Source organism: Vigna umbellata, chromosome 1 (assembly GCF_029865625.1).
Source record: "Vigna umbellata cultivar VRB3 chromosome 1, Vumbellata_1.0, whole genome shotgun sequence".
NCBI lineage: Eukaryota > Viridiplantae > Streptophyta > Magnoliopsida > Fabales > Fabaceae > Vigna > Vigna umbellata.
In genome coordinates this window covers 11,336,055-11,354,431 of record NC_142165.1, presented here as the reverse complement: position 1 = coordinate 11,354,431, position 18,377 = coordinate 11,336,055, and the positions used below count along the sequence as shown (strand labels likewise).

The 18,377-nt window shown below is 33.3% G+C and overlaps 3 protein-coding genes across 10 annotated transcripts; 1 reads left to right on the top strand and 2 right to left on the bottom strand.

Moving 5' to 3' along the window:
* Positions 1 to 1,108: 1,108 nt before the first annotated feature.
* LOC124832867 (Pentatricopeptide repeat (PPR) superfamily protein) lies at positions 1,109 to 8,696 on the top strand. Of its 5 annotated transcripts, XM_088094703.1 has the most exons (7): positions 1,109 to 3,988; positions 4,429 to 4,722; positions 5,096 to 5,276; positions 6,293 to 6,775; positions 7,246 to 7,324; positions 7,412 to 7,479; positions 8,382 to 8,696. In XM_088094703.1, the coding sequence occupies exon 1, from the start codon at positions 1,305 to 1,307 to the stop codon at positions 3,930 to 3,932; it is 2,628 nt and encodes an 875-aa protein (XP_087950829.1). In that variant the 5' UTR covers positions 1,109 to 1,304; the 3' UTR covers positions 3,933 to 3,988; positions 4,429 to 4,722; positions 5,096 to 5,276; positions 6,293 to 6,775; positions 7,246 to 7,324; positions 7,412 to 7,479; positions 8,382 to 8,696. The 5 variants fall into 5 exon arrangements, with proteins under 5 accessions (XP_087950829.1, XP_087950816.1, XP_087950822.1 ...); XM_088094690.1 differs by having other exon boundaries at positions 7,246 to 7,479; XM_088094696.1 differs by having other exon boundaries at positions 6,293 to 7,324.
* Positions 8,697 to 9,625: 929 nt separating this feature from the next.
* On the bottom strand, positions 9,626 to 14,003 carry UREF (urease accessory protein F). Its single transcript, XM_047325526.2, has 3 exons — positions 13,949 to 14,003; positions 13,766 to 13,852; positions 9,626 to 10,560 (listed from the first exon to the last, which is right to left on the bottom strand). Exon 3 carries the CDS (start codon positions 10,515 to 10,517, stop codon positions 9,798 to 9,800), a length of 720 nt encoding a protein of 239 aa, XP_047181482.2. The 5' UTR covers positions 10,518 to 10,560; positions 13,766 to 13,852; positions 13,949 to 14,003; the 3' UTR covers positions 9,626 to 9,797.
* ENA (DnaJ/Hsp40 cysteine-rich domain superfamily protein) lies at positions 11,229 to 14,003 on the bottom strand. 4 transcript variants are annotated; one of them, XM_088094674.1, is made up of 4 exons: positions 13,949 to 14,003; positions 13,766 to 13,852; positions 12,082 to 12,143; positions 11,229 to 11,965 (listed from the first exon to the last, which is right to left on the bottom strand). In XM_088094674.1, exon 4 carries the CDS (start codon positions 11,852 to 11,854, stop codon positions 11,435 to 11,437), a length of 420 nt encoding a protein of 139 aa, XP_087950800.1. In that variant the 5' UTR covers positions 11,855 to 11,965; positions 12,082 to 12,143; positions 13,766 to 13,852; positions 13,949 to 14,003; the 3' UTR covers positions 11,229 to 11,434. The 4 variants fall into 4 exon arrangements, with proteins under 4 accessions (XP_087950800.1, XP_087950792.1, XP_047181478.1 ...); XM_088094666.1 differs by having other exon boundaries at positions 11,229 to 11,948; XM_047325522.2 differs by lacking the exon at positions 12,082 to 12,143 and having other exon boundaries at positions 11,229 to 11,948; positions 13,949 to 14,001.
* Positions 14,004 to 18,377: the final 4,374 nt, after the last annotated feature.

The window sequence follows — 18,377 nt, the reverse complement described above, 5'->3', positions numbered from 1 at the left end:
TTTTAATACCACCTACATCACAGAATGATATATAAATGATAATGTAAAAATGTTTTTAAAAAATGTTGTGATCCTATTTTAAAAGTTTTAAAAACATTTACAACTCAGTAATAATGTTTTATGTGTAATGATGGATGACGAGACAACTTGGACTATCAAAACAGGACAGACCAATACAATTCATAACCTCAGATTCTGACAACCAAAAGTAATTCGTTAAGAGTAAAAAATGAACTAATGATAATAAAAACACTCTATTTATAATATAATTTAAACTCTTTATATGACAAAATTAAATTAGTTATCAATATTCCATTGTATTACTTTAAACATGAAATAAATTATATTAAAATTATAACATAAGCTCATTAGTGAAATAAATAAACAATTTAGATGATAAATCAAATGTGTTCTTTTAGAATAATTTTAATGTGAATACAATAATAATAAAATTAGATACCATATAAAAAAGACAGCAACATAAATTTAATGTCTTAAAATATAGATAAAAACAATAACATAATCATAACAACAACCAAACTCAATATTATAAGAGTTTAATATTAATTTTTTATATAGACTAATTTAGGTCACATTTATATAATTTTAATAAAGAATCTTTCATAGAAAAATCCAACCATTTTTTTATTCCTATTTTATGGTTTTAATTACTCTTAGTCTCATTGTTTTTAAAATTGTGTTCGATTTCTTAAAGATTTGATTAAAATTAATTTAATTTCTATATAACTTTGTGTTCTTTAAGTATAACGAAAATAGTCTTTAAATATTTAAAAATATAAGTTTGATCCATATGCGTTTAAATTGTGATAATAATTACTCGTATTATGACAAATATTATTCACTTCATAAATGAAAAAGAAAAAACTAATGAAATTAAGATATACTATAAAAATAATTAATAAACCATGGTCAAATAATAAAGTAAGTATTGACATTTTAAATATGAATATCGTTTTATTTAAAATCAAAATTGTATTTTGTTGAAATTGATTTTGTACAGAATTTTTGATGTGCCGAAGACAACTTATTTAAGGTATTTAGGACTAATATGTTGTTCCGCCAATTTTATTATCCAAATTCGGAACAAATATTGGAATCAGAGGTTTTGGTGGATTGATAAAAAAGCAGAGTAAGGTAAACTAGTTAGTGTTAGTTTCGTTTAACCCCCCACTAAACCCAGAACTAGGAAAAGGAGGTTTTTCATGTTGCTGAGTCTCACACAGACATATACACAAACACTTGGAGAGCGACGGTACCCTGAGAGAAGAAGAACTCATTGATCCATGACCACTATGCTACCAATCAAACATGTGACCAAACACCGTCTCAGATCCAAATCGTTCGTCTTCTCCATTGTCAATCCTTGCTCTTCTTCCCATGCTGCATGCGCTTCTCTCGCAGCATCACTTTCTCCATCAACGCCCTCAACTTCAAATTCATTTCAGTTCACGAGAAAAGACGTGGTGTCCTCCTTCAAGACGTGGTTCGCAACGCGGAAGGTCCAGCTAGACCCCCTCGTCAACCGCATCTACCAACTCCTCACCGCCTCCGCCGACAACGAAGACTTATCCGCCGCACTGTCCGCGCTCTCCCTCCCGCTCTCCGAGTACCTCGTCCTCCGCGTCCTCCGTTACACCGCCACTCACCGCGACATCTTCTCCTGCCTCAAGTTCTTCGACTGGGCCGGCCGCCAACCGAACTTCCACCACACGCGCGCCACCTTCGTTGCCATCTTCAACATCCTCGTGCGCGCCGACCACAAACCCATTGTCCTCGAATTCCTCGATGGCTTCCGCCGCGGCGTCTTCCTCCACAACGTCCGTTTCCACGACATCCTTGTCGTGGGCTATGCTATCGCCAGGAAGCCTCAAAACGCGCTCCATGCGTACGCCCAAATGCGCTTCATCGGCTTGGACCTCGACTCCTTCTCTTATCACGTCCTTTTAGACTCCCTCGTTGAGAAAAACTACCTCAACGCTTTTGACATCATTCTGAGGCAAATTCGTGCCAGGGGTTTGGAGAATCACGCTACCAATATCATTGTTGTTAAGCATTTGTGCAAAGAGAGAAGGTTGGAGGAGACTGAGGGTTTTCTCAACGATTTGGTGCGTCGTGGGGAGGGGTTAAAAGGGCCTGAAGTGAGTTTTTTGGTTGGCGCTCTGTGTGAGTGTTTTAGGTTTGAGCGTGCGGTTGAGTTGGTTAAGCGATTCGGGAGCTCGGGGTTGGTTCCATTGGATCATGCTTATGGGGCTTGGGTAAAGGGTCTTGTTCGAGGTGGTAGGGTGAACGAAGCATTGGAGTTTTTCTCTCAGAAGAAGGATTCTGAAGGGTATTGTATGTCCTCTTCTAGGTATAATGTTTTGATTTATAGGCTTTTGCGGGAGAATCGGCTTCAACAGGTGTATGATTTGTTGGTGGATATGAATGAAAGTTGCATTCCCCCTGACGTGGCTACCATGAATGCTGTTCTGTGCTTTTTTTGCAAAGTGGGGATGGCTGATGTTGCGTGGGAGTTGTACAGTTCTCGGTCTGAGTTTGGTCTGTCTCTCAATCACTTGGCATGCAAGTATTTGATACTTACTTTGTGTTGGGATGGAGGTGTTGTGGAGGCGTACAACGTTGTCAAAAGCTTGGTTGGCAAGAGTTATTTTCCTGATGAGCAGACATTTCGCACGCTTGCGAGTGCATTGTGTAGGGAGTGCAAGATTGATGAGATGATAGAGTTGATGCATCTTTCTGTCGGGCGGGATATTGTGCCTCCTGCTTCAATGTATGACCAGTTCATATATGCTCTGTGCCAGGCTGGGAGAGTGCAAGATGGTTATTTGGTACATGGGGAACTTAAGACTGTTGCTGCCAGGGCTTCGTATGTTAAGATGATTAACGGTTTTGTTAAGTCGGGCAGGGGAGATATTGCTGCTCAGCTTCTTTTTGAAATGAAATTGAAGGGTCATAAGCTGAACTTTCCATTGTGTACAGCTGTAATTTGCTGCTTACTTAAAATGGATAATTCAAGAGGGCGTTTTTTCAAGTTACTGGAGATGCTCACTCGTTGTGAATTTCCTTGTCGCGTTTATAACTTTTTCATGGAAGGAGCTGCGCGTGCCCGGAAGCCTGACTTGTGTAGGGAAGTATTTGAATTGATGCAAATAAATGGTGTTGAGCCCAACTTGAACTCTCGTGTTCTTGTGTTGCGAGGTTATTTGCGCAGTGGGAGAATTTCTGATGCTCTGAGTTTTTTTAACGTTGTCCGGGGCCAGGGTTTGGAATGCAAGAGGTTGTATACTACCTTGGTTAATGGTCTTTGCAAGTGCAATAGGATAGACATGTCACTTGGGTTCTTTTTGAGCATGTTCAGAGTTGGATTGAATCCAAGTCTTGAATGCTATGAGCTTCTTGTGCAGGAGCTTTGCTCATTGCGAAGATATCAGGAAGCAATACGTATTGTTAACGCATATGAGAAAATGGGACGCCCAATTAGTTCTTTTATGGGCAATCAACTGCTTCAACATTCTTTGATTTCACCAAAACTCTACGATACATGCGTTTATTTAAGAGGAGTGGGAGAGGGGGAATTTTCTGCTAATTCAACACTTAACTTGGTGATTGGTGCCTTTTCCGGTTGTCTCAGAGTGACCCATTATATTTCGGACTTGGAACGATTAATAGAGAAGTGCTTTCCGCCTGATATTTTCACCTACAATCTGTTGCTGAAAGAATTATCCAAGAGTGATATGGACAAAGCTTGTTTGTTGTTTGGTCGGATATGTCAAAAGGGTTATGAACCTGATGGTTGGACATATCATATCATGGTACGTGGTTTCTTAAATCATGGAAGGAAAGATGAGGCTAAGCGATGGAATAAAGAAATGCTCCGAACAGGATTTTCTAGATTTGAATATAGAATCTAATAGAATATTCATTTAAGGACAATTGGTCAAGATGTAACATGGCTTACCCAATTTTAGTAAGTATATTATGATTTTTAACCATTTATTGGAAAATGGGCTACATTGGTTTTACTTTTTCTGTCAAATTGTTATTCTTAAACAATCCTTGTATCTTTTATTCTCCCTCCCCCTTTTTTCTTGTGGAAGCATTGGAAAATAAATTATGTTTTCACCTCGTATTATTTATCACACTGGATTGACATTAGCTATGATATTTGGCGTAGCTTTTATACATCACCTTATTCTCCATACTGTATTGTTGAAGTTAGAAGTATTGTTTCTTATCCTCTTTTAGAGCTAGTTATCACCACCAGATGAAAAATAACATCATATAATTCATGGTTCAGGACACAATTCTGAGTCTCAATAAGGTAGTTGTAGTATCACTAATTACTGATTGCCATGAGGACCTGTGGGTTTCATGTCAGTACCACATTTCTGAAGTTATTTTGTGCAGCTTGTTGAAGATACTGAAGTATTTATGGATGGAACTCTTGGTGGAAGTGCTAGTGGAGGAAAACTGAACACTTATAAGGAGTTGTGTAACTTAGCAAATGAGATGGGACAACTGGACTTGATATATAAGTTCATGGATTTAGCAAATTATCAAGCTTCTCTGAATTCAAAGAGGGGTGCTGCTTTTGGCTTTTCTAAAATAGCAAAACAAGCATGGGATGCTCTTAAGCCATACTTACGTTCTTTACTTCCAAGGCTTGTACGCTACCAATATGATCTGGACAAAAATGTGCAGGTAAGTTCCATTTAAGTAATGTGGTGAGCCCGGTACTGAATCTAATCCTTACCAAGGGCATTTCCAGGCAAATCCAGAAAATTTCTTTACCTACTTTTAATCTATATGATAGAAGATTATAGTGCTATATAATAAGTGTCTTTATCAAACCTCAAACAATAAAAACGTAGTTTTACCCCCTAAAATTTGTGGTTTGGTTCTCTATTTCCATGTAAGATTTCTCCTTTATTTTGTGCAGCTTTTCCTTGCCTTTTTCAGTGAAAAACTTATTTTTCCTTGGAATGCAATGTTATGCATGATAATATCCAATGAGTATATGAATTCTTATTTTCAGGCACGTACTTAATTTGACTATTGCATTTTTTTTGTCTAGGATGCAATGGGTACATATATGGAAGTCACTCACTTGTGGATGACTAAAAAAAAACCATTGATGACAGTTTAGACATCATAATTGCAGATTTACTAGAACAATGTGGATCCAGGCTTTGGCTCTCGCGTGAGGCACATGTCTTGCCCTTACAGACATTATTCAAGGACGGCAATTTAAAGAGGTCATTAAGATTACTTATATTTTTCTTGAGTTTAAAAGTGAGTTGTCACCGATCAATATAGACAAGAAGTCCTGAAAATTATAGTAATTAACTAACTACGCTAGGTGTTAGTTTTGTATTCGGTCTGATATTGTTTCTTTTCATTCTCTATATAAAGAGAGCCATTGTTTTCTTTGTACATTTTATCAATACAAAAGTTACTTTTCAGTTTCTCTTTTCTCTCTCTGTCTTTTGACTCTAATACTTGGCAACAAAAACCTTAGTAACTACTGTTGTGGTGAGTCACTATCTGTAAAAAGCAGGGAAATTTTTTCCACTGTGGGTTTTGTGATGTTTGCCGATGGAGAATAGTACTAGTTATTCTGGTCTTCTGTTTCTTCCTTCCTACTTTTATTGTGTTGTTTAATTGGCTTTATTCAGGTGTTAAAATATGGTTTATATGTTTATTTAAGTTTTTTTTTATTTGAAGAGAGATTACAAAGCTATTTATATTTGATGTGCTATTCCCTTTCATGAAAACTAATGGTTGATTTTCCCTTTCATTAAAACTAGTGGGTGATTTGTAGTATATTGGGCTGTTGAAAGATGTGAGTGATTTATAAAGCCAAATGACTGAAGAGTGTGTTGGTAGTTACTTTTAACATTTGGGTAGTTTATTTTAATTTTTAAAATATAATTAAAGGTAAATAGAAATATGAAATGTGTACACCAAAGAGGAGAGTCCCCTTTATATGTTGTTATAGATTAATAAAATAAAATTAATAATGGTAATCAGATAAAAAATAGTGGGTGATTTGTAGTATATTGTGTTGTGCTGATGAAGTGTGCCTGGGTAGTTTATTTCCATTTTTCTAATTTTAAAACATAATTAAGGATAAAATAGGAATATGAAATGTGTACATCAAATGAGAGAATCGTGTTTATATATTGTTATAGATGAATTCCTTTATTGGGTCATTACAAATACAAATATTTTTTATTAGTTGATAAGTTGATGGTTCTCGATTGGACTGCAGGTGAACCCATTACTCAACACGAGTAAGTCCAGCGGAAGGATGAGTGAAGATGCAGCAGAAAAGAGAAGGAAAAACAGATGAGCTAGGTGGAAGTGGAACTGGCGAATGGCGACTCGGGACTCTCTCTGGCCAGTGACTGTCAAGAAAAAAAAGGGCTGGAGTGATCTCAACAGAATTTCTTATTAATCTCAAAAGTATTTTACAGGTGTGGGAAGCATTGCTTATAGAGGGTCCCTCCCTATGTTGCAGCCATGTGCCTAACAACTTCCACTACTCATGGATCAAGTGCCACGTGGAAGTTTACGTTTTTTTTTTTACAAATTAAGCATGTGGAAAAAAGAAAGAAAAGCAGCAGCTTCTGGATGCTGTACGGTGTGTCGCTGGGCGTCTAGCATAGGTAGCTGAGTGGTGTGTTGCTGAGCGACCAAGGAAGAATCGCTGAGCGGGCTTTGGCTGGTTGGTCTTTCCAAGTGAGGATGTGATGTAAATTTCCACTCTCTCTTGACATATCCTCCTCCCATCCTTCAAGTCATACTCCTAGTGATAGGTTCATTGGTTGGACCCAAGTCATCCTAAGTGTTTCATTGAATTTTGAGTAGCCTCATTAAATACAACTTTCACTTAAATAAAATTTGAATCTACGACATTATTAATTAAAACTAATCAATTTAACTACTTTTATTAGCCTTCTTGAATTGTATATTTGTCTTATATATAGAACTTGAGGTAATAGTTTTTTTATTTTGATGAATTGGATATCAATCCATTTTGATCCATTAAAAAATTATTTAAAAATCTAATTCATCCATGTTTCATTTGATAAATATATCTAATCCATTCATTTTGCCATCCCTATCTACAATTTGAGCACTGGTTGATTTTTATTATCTAAAGCATATCAACATGTCATTCTTTTCCATTTGTGCTTTTCTTTCATCATGCACCACCTATAGGTTGGGAAGCATTTAAAGAGGTTATGGTCTGGAGCATTTTGTGCAATGGATGAGATAGAGGAAACTGTTAGAATTTCTGGTAAAAAGCTATACCGTGGTGTTTCTCTAACTGAAATGTCAGATGCACACAAAGCAATGGACATTGTTTTACCCTTTTTGTTCGCAGAAAGTTTACTAAGTAAAGTTTACAGTGTCCGCAGAGCATCGGTTGAAGTTTTTATGAAGCTTACGAAGGTTAGGATTGGCTTGGTATCCCATTGCTTTTCAACTTACTTCATACACTCACTTTGCTTTCACTTTGCTTTGTTTTTCTTAACTTTCTTCCACCCGATTGTAAATTTTGTATATTTACATCTCAGTTGTTTGGTCAAATCTTGTCAAACTTTGTAGGATTGTATATGTTTACTTGGCTCTGGTGTATATAGATGGATTATAACACAAGACTGCTTAAATATTATTTTATTCTCATCAGATATGATGTTGGTTGTTCCTTTTTTCTGCTTTGTTCATTACCCGATGATTTTTCAGGTGTGGTATTTTTAGTAATCTTACAGATGTTTTGGTTTTGGTACTACTTTCCGAGTTTGTTTATTTCAGAAGTATAACTTATCCTATTTTCTTGTACTTAAATTTTCAAACTTCTTTCCCGAAACCAATTAATTAGAATACCAAATGTTGTAGAATTCATTTCCCAGTAAGCATGATTTGTGCTAACCTGCACATATTGGATTCATAGTTTTGGATATTTTTGTTGTCTGTTTTGGTGTTAGTTTTTAGTTTATACGTTGTGCAGTTTCTGGTTTTCCTTTGACTATGTTTATCTGATTCTGATTATGTAAGAAGAATAATGATTGATTATTATGGAGGGATAACATAGTGCTATTATTCCATTAAGTTATGCTGCTGTTAAATCTGAGTGTCTTATTATTATTGTCTTGTTTTAGCATGCTGGAACTGCAATTTATCCACATATGTCTGATTTAGTTTGCTGCATGCTTGAAAGTTTATCAAGCCTAGAAGATCAATCGCTCAATTATGTCGATGTTAGATTGAATGATATTTTCAGTTCCTGCATAAGTTCACTTTTAACTCTTGTTTATTTATATGTTAACTTTTTGTGTTTTTCGTTTTATTAGCTTCATGCAGCAAATGTAGTGATACAGACAGACAAGCTTGAAAGTTTGAGAATTTCCATAGCCAAAGGCTCTCCTATGTGGGAGATTTTAGATTCATGCATGAAAGTTGTTGATCCAGAATCATTGAACACATTGAGCCCACGGCTTGCTCATTTAGTGCGATCTGGTGTGGGCCTCAGTACTAGCTCTGTTCTTAAGTTATTATCACATTTCTTTTGCTTTGGTCTATTGAACATTCAAAACTTTTATATTTTTTAATTGAGTTATTGTTGTTTAATTCTTTGTTAATTGGATGACGTGGTTGTTGTTTTTTCAGACATTTTTTTTTATTTGTTTACATGAATTAAGAAATGTGAGATTTTATAATTAATATAAAATGCAGTTAATGTAAAATGATAAATAATTTTATTGAAAACATGTTGGGTGATAAGGGATCGAAAGTATCATCTATGTCAATAGTAGTGATAAAGATAGTCTCTTGTTGTAAGTGATGACATGAAAACTATCGAGAAGTATGATGATTTTGTTATCCAATTTATTTTCAATTAAAATAATAAAAATTATTTATCATTTACCTTACATTTTTAACACATGAAAACAAGTAAAATGACAAGTCAAGATAACAATCATGTCACTAAGTTAAAAAAATATAAAAAATTAAGTACTCAATAAGTCATTGGGTCAAACAATTGAATAGAAACTAAATTAAAAATATTCACATTAGAAACTTGAAGTTTAATTAAGCCTTACTTTTTAATGGAGCATTCTTATTATTCTTTGAAAATTGATATCGGACATGGCCCTCCTATCAGTTGGTTTCTGAAGCTGAGAAAGTAATCATAATGTTAGTAGAGTCTTCTTGGAGTCACTATGATGAGTTTGTACCATTCTTCGTGTATAATTGTAAGAAGTATCCTAGTCGAAACCCTTCCAAAAAAAGCCTTGGTTTTCTTTATGATTAAATAAAAATTATATGGACAATAGAAGATAAAAACATTTTTAAAGTTCAAAAAAATTCTAAGTTAGTAGTAATGCTTTATGTGTAATTTTAAAAATATATCTACATCCAGCATTGTCTTGTTTCTTTCAAGGTTACCATATTAGTCTTACACAGTTTCAAAAATTGAATGAGCCACCACCACCAATATCTTTGTTACCGAATTAGTCTCGTAAAATTTCAAAATATGCCCACATTTTTCCTTATTGAATGCCAAGTAATGAAGAAAAAAGAGTACACCCTTGCGTCATACACACATGTTAACCATTAACCAACAAATAATTCCGAAAGAGATATCACATAATCCGCATCAAAGTGTGGGTAACTGAAGTTCTACAACAAGAAACCTTAAGCACATGATATAACTGATACCACAGACTTAATCAGAATATGAAATGCAATATTCAACTTTTTGCCTTCTAAGATGAAAACAGTCTTGAAAACAAGTAACCGTGGCAACCTTGCACAGTATCTAGCAGAGGCATAGTTTGGCATGCTTCCTCAGCGGCACGATTCATCCATTTTTCTAATATAACTTCCGCAATAGAAGCAACCTGATGCTGCAACAGTGCTGCACCAAGGGGTCCTATCAAATTTAGCCGAGTGGCGGCAGAAATCACATCTCTAATTGTGATGAACATGTAAGCTCTCTGAGAACTAGTACTATCAAATCCTAGTGTTCCACATACAAGTCCAAAGACAGGAGCATGGTGAAACGACACAGTACCTAAACCCAGAGAAGCATCTCTAAAGGTTTTGAGGGAAGGAACCTCAGAAAATACAGCTGAAGCCACCCTCATTAGTGCAGATCCTTGCGAGATTGATGCCTTCCGACCCATTTCATTAGTTAGGGTAGCATCCAATATTTTGTCAAGCTTATGCCAGTTTTCCAAATTGGGCAAAATGCAAGCTGAGTACACAAAAGGAAGCAGTAAGCTTCCTGTATTCTCCAATATATGGATGATAAATGTCTTAAGATCATTGGAATCAGACACTAAGTGGGTCTGAACTGCTGCTTCAAGGCCAAACGAATGAGCAAATCCACCAGTAGGTAGAAGAGAATCAAGTAACTGCCATTGACTCCACTGTAAAACTGGGTCTGCAAAGCAGGGTCTGGTGTGTCCTTTATCTATTTCCATTGTTAATCATATGATTCCAGCGCTGGCCACCACAGTGTGATTACTACAAATGCCCAGAGCAATAAACCAGGTTTATGTATTCAATCTTGTAAAACAATCTTAAAAAATTCCATAGATCTTTTCAAAACGAATGATATTCCTAACATAAACCTTTTCGGAAATTCAGACTGACCAAAGTTGAAGTTCCGAGACCTTATCACTACCAAATACAATAAGGTCACAGAAGATAGGTGGTATCCATCATTATACTTAAACTAAATATGCAGTCTGCAGATATATATATACATAGTATGACAGCGACCTTGTGAAAGAAAAAATTAAGATGTGACTTCGTCAAAAAATACTTCTGTTCTTTCAAAAGCCAGACAACTCTCAAGCGAACTATAAAAGCATGCTAAGGAAGAAGCTTCAATTCTATACTAACCAGAATCAAAGAAATGTATTTAATAGAGGCGAGGAACTTCTCTCAACAAATTTTGGAGAAGAAATTGCCAAAATTAACAAGTTCTTAACTTGCTCACCAAGTCAATATCTCCTCTAAACACAGTTGTAAAGTAGGTTGAATTTAATGGTAGGAACTTCCTAAATGTTGAAGATGCATATTCAATCCATTTTTAGTTATTTGACAGTACAAAGAAAAACTAAGAGAAAGTAACAGTAGCATTAAATGTGCACAAAGGTTAAAGACATCCTTCAAAGCTCTCCTGAAACTTAGAAGCAAGACGAAAATACTTTAAATGACATTACCTGCAAGTCAATATAAATTATACTGGGATGTGAGACTTGGAACAATCTATATATCAAGGTTTTTCATACTGTGATTGACACTAGTCATTCAGCAATTACAAGTAAAGTTGTCGCATCTAGACATTCTCTAATACCTTGAATCTAGTACTATCATCCAAGACAAGAAAAGGCTAAGACTTGTTTTCTTGAGATTGATTATCATCCTGGTTCATGAATTGGAAGCCCATGATATACCTATACTCTCCAGTCCCAAGGCAACGGGAGCAATAATCAAGACCACTTCCACCACAAGTCCTACACCATATTGGCCATTCACCTTTCGGGAGCATTTCCAAATGAGTCTGGTTTGTCCTTCCCCTTCCACCACATTGGTGGCAATCAACCCTTCCACACCCCTCACATATCACACAATGCGGATCCGGCTTCTTCCTCCTTTTTCTCCGAACATTCGACTCCGTTTTCACAACCCAACATGGTTTCGTGAATGATAGATGAGGAGACGACTTAGAAGACCGAGATGGGGGCAAACCATTGAAATTCGTGGCCTCAAATCGGACAACCACGGATAAACTCAGTGTCCCGAAACCCATCTATGCCAGCAGAACTCCAGTGCCCACTCCACTTTCACAAATGGAATCTGAAACAAACGAGGGTATCTACTCACTGTGGACTTCCAACAAACATCTGTTACACAGTGATCCCTGGTTAGTAATTCATGAACAAGATTAGGACAACTGCGAGTAGCACACTGAAATGTATGCATGTACTAGTACTTGGAGACAGATTATAATAATGGGAGTTATATCCATCTACAGACCACTTATTTTTTGTCAACGGCACATGCGATGTGTCCAAGGGCCTTGCATGATATGAATCTCACTGGATCAATAGTCAGAAACTAACTTGTTAATTTGCATCAATATTCAGAAAAAATAAAACTTGAATCAATGAATATAGCTCACTATTAAACATATAAACTCGGTAATGAATTCAAACTTCCAGTAATAAAAAATAACTGCCTATTAACTGACAATCGACTAATTTAACTGCTAAACAATAACTGCATCTTAACTAACTTAACTGACAACACACCCCGCTATGTAATGCAAAGATTGTTTTTTCAGTTGTTAAGGAAAAGGAAGCAAACAAGGCACACTGTTATGGAGTGGGAACAAGAAAAGCCAGCCGAGGGAATACCATTAAAATTGAAATAGAAAACCTAACCCAATTTACAACCAAGCTCTGAACAGCTGTTACAACAAGGGATTTGTTTCTCCATGAGACTTTTCAATGGTACATACACAAAACATTAGGGAGATGATAGGTTGACATTCCTTAAAAGATACAAACCTTGACAATTCTCTCTCTATAAATATATATTATTTGAATCATATTTTTTATATTTAATATTTATAGTTTTAGGATAGGTTGTAAAGTGAATATACTTTATTTTATATAGTGTCAGTATAATTTTTCAAACAATTATCCAAATTGATATCGAGATATGAGTAGTGGAAGATGGCTTTTACCCTCAAGGAGGGTATTGGGTATATTAGCACGGATAAGGGTTTTGTAATATCAACAAAATTATAATGTTGCTTACCCTCTTTTATTTTCTAGGTACGCATAGGTAATGTTAAATACCGGTCAGGAATGCAGCAAGGACTATTGCTAAGTAAACTACTGATCTTTGTTTTCACCAAGGAAATGGCAGAGAAAAAAAAATGTAGAAGGAAAGATGTGGCTGGTTAAAGTCAAGGTGCAGGTAAAATTGGAACCTGGGTGCATGTAATGTTTTAAGCCATTCAACCTAAAAGCGAAGGTCAACTACTTCAATTTGACGTTTTCCTGGATGCTTCCTCTCCCCACGTCTTCCCTCTTCAATCAAACTTTTGGTTTTTCCTTTTCATTATCCTTATTGCCATAAACTGAAGAAGCACGAGGCAGAATTATGGCACATTTTAGGAGATTTTGCCTAGATTTGATAACGAGTTATAGGTTTCAAAGAATCTCTCTGACCAAACTAAGCATCTCCCGTAAATCTTCCATCCATCATTAAATGCTTCAAGCACTAAATTTCTGAGACTTTTGTCCAACTTGAAACCTTTTCAATCTCTATGCTAAATTCTCAATCTCACTGATGTTGATGCTCACAAGAGGAAGCACACATACTTTTAATTTTCTCCTCTCTTTTGTTCCTGTTCTGAGCAAGATCTTTCCATAGATATTTTTTCCTCTGCAACCAAATGGATAATTTCATCCTAACCAAAATGCCATGCCTTAAATCCCAAGATATACGTCATTGGTGATTCCCCTTGCCCATTGGATGGTTCTAGAAAATGCATCCAACCACTATTATCAGGGTCTAATAAGGTCTTGGTTTTATTTTTGGCTGCTAATATGCTAATATACATAAACGATTTAAAAGCCATAAAAAATTAAGACAAACGATTTCATTTGAGGCAATGGCAAAATATGGGTTTTTGGCTGCAAAATCATACCAAGCATCCAAATTGAATCCGACGTCCTCTAGGCACCAATTGCTTCTTCAAAACGTCACAATTCTTCTTAACTATCTCTAGTTTTTCCTGCATAAAAAAACTTTGATGGTCGATATCTAAGGCACCAAAGTGGAGAACAAAAAACAGAACAACAAAAAATTTTGAATCTCAAAACCCTAAAACCTGCGACTGGGTCCACGGCAGGATTTGGAGGAACAACACGATTTGGGAATGATAGGGAAAGAGGCAATGGGCTGGGGAACGGCTGAAATTCGAACTGAACAGCGATTTCGGAGTGAATGAATTTCAAGTGGAACGTCTTCTTTCAAGAATTTCGAAACAGCATTTTTGTAAATTTAAATTAATTGAAAAATTAGTAACAGTTTTTAATTCTGCCATGCTTTAATTTAAAAATAAAACAAATTAAAACAATAATTCCAATTTAGTCATAGAAACATCATAAAAAATAGCGTTCTAAGTGCCATAACTTAACGGTTAATTTTTTTTCCTTCATTCAAAAATCAAACTTGTCATTACATGTATGACAACATCGAACAGAAATAACAAAATAGGATTATGTTCTAGCCAATGGACTTTATAAGAATTTAAATTATTTTAAAATTTGCAAAATTAAACCAACTAAAAGGTCAATAACTCAATCATTACATATAACAGTATTTGTACGAGTAATAGTAATTACCAACTAAGCACATCAATACCTAATTTATAGCTCCATTTCTCATTTAATATTTTTTCTTATCCTATATTATAGTCTTTTAGTTTTTTTTTTCTAAAAAATCTATAAATATTCTTTTGACACACCTAAATCTTTTCTACTCATTTGATATTATCATTTTTTATTTTTTGTACTTTATTTCTTTTTAAATATAAAAATTTAATTTTTATGACCATTTTACTTTTATATTCTGTGTTAAATAAATGTAAAATTGTGTCATAGTATCATATTTTAATGTAATTTACAAATGTTCATATATTTAATTATATTAAAATAACTACGAATGATAGTTTAAAATATATAATATGATGTTAATTGGTTAATAATATAAATTAAAATTAAGAGAAAAGATGAGAAAGAAAAAAAAAAGCATAATGATTGACTATTTTTTTATTGTTTTCCACTTTATGTTGACAAAAAAATTAGCAAGTATTGATGTGAAATGTAAGTGGAGAAAATTGTTGTGGGTAATAAATCTTCTTGTTTTGGTATGATGAACACATACCACAAACAAAATTCAATTTGAAAAAGTTGAGAGAGGAAAGGGTAAAGACCACAAAAGCATGTCCAGCAAAGCTTCTACTATTGATGGTGAATGTGTAAAATCAAACTGTCTTTCATCACTTCATATACTTCATAGTAGCCATTACCACTCATTACCAACAAAGTGGAGATCATGAATGTGACTATGTAGATATCTGTCTCAACAAATCATAGTGCTTTTCATAACTATTCAACGTGGGAGACCTTTGCAAATGTGTCTAAGCTACCATTATATACATAATCTATCAATCTTCAATTAACGCAAGACTTTCTTTTATCCATTGTCTTTTATATATATTTTAAGTTTTTGTTAACAAAATTTAATTATATGAAAATAATTTCTTAGAATGTTGATGATAAAATTTTACATTAGGAGACATACCAACAACAAGACAAATTGATAATTTAATTCATAATATGTTGTTAAGTAAATTAGTTAGGTTAAAATTCTACACCGATGAGAATTCGGCAAAATTAATATAAATATAAGATAATTTCAATACATGTATTATTCATCAAATACATATTTATTACTTTATTTATATACTACCATTAGAGTATTTTAGAATGAAATGTCAGACACTTACACTCTTGATTTTAGATTGACACATAATACATATAAAGTTTGAAATGTTTAAACAAATCATATAATTTAAGAAAAACAAAATTCAACTCGAAAAGTATTACATAAATTTTCTCAATATTGTATAAAAAAAATGTATAATTTTAGAAGATAAAAAATAGTTTTGTAATAAAAAATTTAATATTACATTATTAAGAATATTGAATGCTATCAACCATTTCTATGATGCAAATTAATGGTTAAGTGTGATCAACACAAATGATGAATTTTTCTTTTTTAGTATCATAATTAACATATTTAAAATTTTAAACTCGATATTAGGGAGTAAATTCAATTCACGTAGATTTTCATTGACTTGTTAGAACCTATTTTAATGATATTTCTTGTTTCTTGGACATTTCTATTTTTACTCGCTATCGGACCGTTATTGGACCATCCAATTTTTATTATCACACACGAAATGCCTATACCTCAACGTGAAGGGGATGTGTTAGAATAAATTATAATATATATGTGGGATATAAATCTCATTTTACAAATCTATTTTGTAGGGTTGAGTTAGGTTTAAATTCACTTTTTAATAACTTGCATTAGTGAGTTGCATGTGGACAATTAGAAAGAAAAATACATTGAACAGAACGAATTTTTGTTTATTGAAAATTGAGTAAAAAGTGCAATCTTATAGCACTATTGGAAATAAAGCTACACCTAGTTATAACTTAGGTAGTTTCAATAGTGGAGAAATGAGTAGGTCACGCGTTTTTGTAATGAAAATGGCTCTCACACTCCAAAATGTCACATACACATATAACATCACAAGAAAAAAAAAAGTATTTATCATATAATAAAAATAGACGGTAAAAATTACATTCAAAAAATTTGGTATTCAAATTTAGTGTATGCTAATTAAGATTAATTTATTTTACTTGTGAAGTCTTATAATATTAAAGTTCCTTTAATCGGATGATTTTGAAGAAGCCTAAATGGTGAAAATTAAAGTTAGAATATTAAAGTTTACAATTTTTCAAGTGTTTTGAATCCTTTATTTATTCGTGAGAAAATAAAATTTTAAAATTCACAACACATTGGCATTAATAATCTGAATACTGTGAATGTGGCTTTCTATGAATTATTATTCTATTAAAGTTGGTGTCTCTTGCGCCGACTCACTATCAGCACCACCTTAAACGAAATTGATAATTTTTGTGTAATATATTATTGCAATTATATTTTCAACCCTAAATCAATCATCACTCTTCCCATTTTATATATCTTCATTAAACCCATATATGCATTTACTCATTCATAAATCTTTTTGGGTAAGTTTAAATTAGTTGAATATAAAAGTATTATAAATATTGGGAAATTAACTTTAATTTTATAAGTTTAAATTGGTTGAATATAAAAGTATTATAAATATCGGGAAGTTAACTTTAATTTTATAAAGTTTAAATTGGTTGAATATAAAAGTATTATAAATATTGGGAAGTTAACTTTAATTTTATAAAATCGAGATGACGCTTGTATTAGATTATACCTTATAAATTAATTTTATCTTAGATATAACATTTTTAATTGGATGAGGTTAGGTTTGTTTTAATAATAAATAAATTTTATTAAATATCAAATAATGAAAAATATAATCATATGAATATGTTAAAAAAATGTGATCCACCATTTTTCTTTAATTGTTTTTTAAGAGATGTTATTGTGTAAATTAAAGAAAGTAAAATGTTATAATTTTTATTATTATTTGAAATTCGTATAAATAAATCTCATTCATGTTTTTCAACTAATAAATTTTAACTTATTAAAAAGAATATACTAGAAAGTATTCTTAACATTGTTCTGAAAACTATGCATAATTTTTGGAAAGTGTTGTTTGCTTAAAGTACAGCACATTTTATGCGGAAAAATAAATAATTAAAAAATCAAATATTGGACTTTAAACTTTATTCGTACTAGTTTATAAACTCAGATTGATTCATTAACTTAAACTCATATTAAGAAAGTCATATTAAAAGATAAATTATAAATTTAATTAGATTTCACAAAATTTATAAAGTAAATTTTGGATATATATATATATATATATATATATATATATATATATATATATATATATATATATATTTTTAAGAAAAATTTGGAACTTCTTAAAGCTAAAATCTAGATCAGGAGGATCTTTCACTTCTCCTTGAAAACTGAGAGTAATTGCTTTTTATATTCTCTTCCTTTAAGGCATCCCATGAGACTTCTCCTCAATCTGACATCATTAAACCAGACAGAACACTGACAATTCACCTTTTCATAATTATCTTCATCAAATCCTAAATTTATAATACCACCATGAAAACTGCTCCTTAGATCTCACAAGTTTTGCTTCCATTACAAACAACAGTGACCAAATTAACTATATCAGTAAAACAGAAATTAGCTACCTCGATACAAAGTGTGTTGTGTGCTTTTTACATCAACATTTGGTCATGACCGAAAAGGAAAAGCCATCTACTGTTTAAAGCTAAACTCTTTCGATATTTTCTCTTTCTTTTGCAGGACATGAACCTAGTCATATGTTCTATGCTGACAAAACAAAACAAATCACTTTTCTTTGTTCTTTTTTTAAGCATAGTTAAGAGAGACAGAGAAACAAAAAATGGAGAAAAGGTGTCAACTTTTTACAGCCATATGTACCATTAGCAATGGGAAAACGGTGAAAAGCAAATGAAACATTGATTAACACGAAAAAG